Genomic DNA, 2,643 nt, shown 5'->3' on the forward strand with positions numbered 1-2,643 from the left:
GGCTCTTCATGTTGATGGGAGGGCGTCCGAAGTGGAGCTTCAGGATGTATGTGCCAAGGCTCGCGTAGCTCGTGATGCATGCGGGTATGATCCTCTTATGCCTGACGGAGATGATATCAATTCTGACGATGCGAACAGACTCACCTCCGACTCTTGGTACGAAGACATGTATGCCACCGGGAATGATATGTAGTATTTGTTTTGTACTTACTTTTTGCTTCGCGATTTTTGTAAGGGCATCTTTGAGCCCTTTTTAAAGACAAATATTTGTAACATATTTGCTATGGATGGAGGTCGTTTTGGTCGTACATCTCTGAGTTGTTTTCTTTCTTCTTTTTTTGACGACTTCTGCCATAGTTACATCGCTTCGACGCTTTGTTGAAATGCTACACTTATTATATTGAGTTTAGTTGAACTCTTTTGGTTGGCAACGGCCTTAACCGTCGGGATATTATTTTCGAGTTGGCGTCGAAGTAGTATCCCGTTATAGTTTGAGTGATACCAAACTCATTTTTTGTCGATGGCCTTGGCCATTGGGATGTTGCTTTCGAGCTGGCACTGAAGTAAGATCACGTCGTAGTTTGAGTGATGTCGAACTCATTTTACGTCGATGGCCTTAGCCATTGGGATGTTACTTTCAAGCTGGCGCTGAAGTAATATCCCGTCGTAGTTCGAGTGATGTCGAACTCATTTTTTGTCGATGTCCTTGGCCATTGGGATGTTGCTTTCGAGTTGGTACCGAAGTAAGATCCCATCTTAGTTCAAGTGATGTCAAACTCGTTTTGCGTCGATGGCCTTAGCCATTGGGATGTTGCTTTCGAGATGGCGCCGAAGTAATATCATGTCGTAGTTCGAATGATGTCGAACTCATTTTTTGTCGATGGCCTTGGCGATTGGGATGTTGCTTTCGAGATGGCGCCAAAGTAAGATCCCGTCATAGTTCGAGTGATATCGAACTCGTTTTACATTGATGGACTTAGCCAATGGGATGTTACTTTTAAGCTGGCACCGAAGTAATATCCCGTCGTAGTTTGAGTGGTGTCGAACTCGTTTTTTGTCGATGGCCTTAGCCATTGGGATGTTATTTTGGAGCTGGCGCCGAAGTAGTATCCCGTCGTGAGGGTGGCATTTTATTTTATTTTTTGGAGTGTCGTGGATGCCAGTTTCATTTATACATTACAGATGTGTGTTGCTTTCGTATACATAGTGGAGTGATTTTATTCATATGTCGGATATACATGTCGACTTCGTACATATAATGGAGATATACATAATGGAGTGATTTTATTCATATGTCGGATATACATGTCGACTTCGTACATATAATGGAGATTATACCTAGTCCCTTCATTGCTCGGCCTGGGGATGTAATCGGTAGGCGGGGCAATGAACAATACTTCGAACCTCGAGATGTCCCCCTTGTCGCCTCATTAAAAACCTCCCCGAGAAAACCAAATTGGGACAAAACTCGGGTGAGGGAAAAAGGGTACAACTCGGGCAACGTCTTTTTTCAGAAGTGGAAGTACTTGAGGTAGGCGACATTCCAGTTATTTTGCAATAGCTTTCCTTCCATTCTTTCTAGCTGGAATGCTCCTTTACTTGTTGCTGCTGTGATTTTGTACAGCCCGTCCCAATTTGTTCCTAGTTTCCCTTCATTCGGGTCCTTCGCTGCTTGCGTTTTGGCCTTTAGTAGGTAGTTCTCGACTCTGAGTGGTCGTACTTTGGCCTTCTTGTTATAGTACCTTTCTGCTTGTTGTTTTTGGGCCACCATTCTTATGTGTACCATATCCCTTCGTTCTTCGACCTCATCCAGGTCTTGTAACCTACTTTCATCGTTGCTTGATCCACTCTCATTGGAGTATCTCAGGCTAGGTTCCCCGACCTCAACGGGTATGACTATGTCGGTGTCATAGACCAGTGAATACAACTTCTCACCTATGCTGGTCTTCGGCGTTGTGCGGTAGGCCCACAGCACTTTTGGTAGTAGTTCCAGCCATAGCCCTTTGACATCTTCAACCTTTTTATTTAATATGTTTAATATTGTTTTATTGGAGGATTCCGCTTGACCGTTGCCGGCAGGATGATATGGCGTGGAGAGTATCCACTTGATATGCCATTTTTCGAAGAACTCAGTCATCTTTTTCCCGACAAACTGGGGTCCATTATCGCAACTGATTTCTTTGGGGATGCCAAAGTGGCATATGATGTTTTTCTAGATGAACGTGATAACCTCTTATTCACGTATTTGAGCGAACGCACCTGTTTTCACCCATTTGGAAAAATAGTCAGTTAAAACCAAAAGGAAACGTATCTTACCTCGCCCTACTGGGAGGGGCCCGACGATATCCATCCCCCATTTTACAAATGGCCATGGAGAGTTGATAGACTGTAGGAGTTCCCCTGCCTGGTGTATCATAGGGGCGTATTTCTGGCATTGCTCGCATTTCTTGACGTACTCTGCGGCCTCTTTTTTCATAGTGGACCAGTAGTATCCTGTACAAATAAGACACCTAATAAGGGCTTAGTTACCGGTATGGGCGCAGCAGTGGCCTTTATGCACCTCCTCGAGCACACGCCTTATTTGATTGGGTCCGAGGCATTTACCTAACGGGCCGCCGAACGTCCTTTTGTAAAGGTCGTGGT

At 44.6% G+C, this 2,643-nt stretch overlaps 1 protein-coding gene across 1 annotated transcript; it reads right to left on the minus strand.

Annotated features, from left to right (window-relative positions):
- Nucleotides 1-1,510: 1,510 nt before the first annotated feature.
- LOC142163288 (uncharacterized) lies at nt 1,511-2,137 on the minus strand. Its single transcript, XM_075220559.1, has one exon. The coding sequence runs from the start codon at nt 2,135-2,137 to the stop codon at nt 1,511-1,513; it is 627 nt and encodes a 208-aa protein (XP_075076660.1).
- Between the last annotated feature and the right edge of the window lie 506 nt (nt 2,138-2,643).

This window comes from Nicotiana tabacum, chromosome 8 (assembly GCF_000715075.1).
Source record: "Nicotiana tabacum cultivar K326 chromosome 8, ASM71507v2, whole genome shotgun sequence".
NCBI lineage: Eukaryota > Viridiplantae > Streptophyta > Magnoliopsida > Solanales > Solanaceae > Nicotiana > Nicotiana tabacum.

Coding starts and splice junctions, on each gene's coding strand:
- LOC142163288 (XM_075220559.1), bottom strand. CDS start 2,137: ATGACTGAGTTCTTCGAAAAATGGCATATCAAGTGGATACTCTCCACG.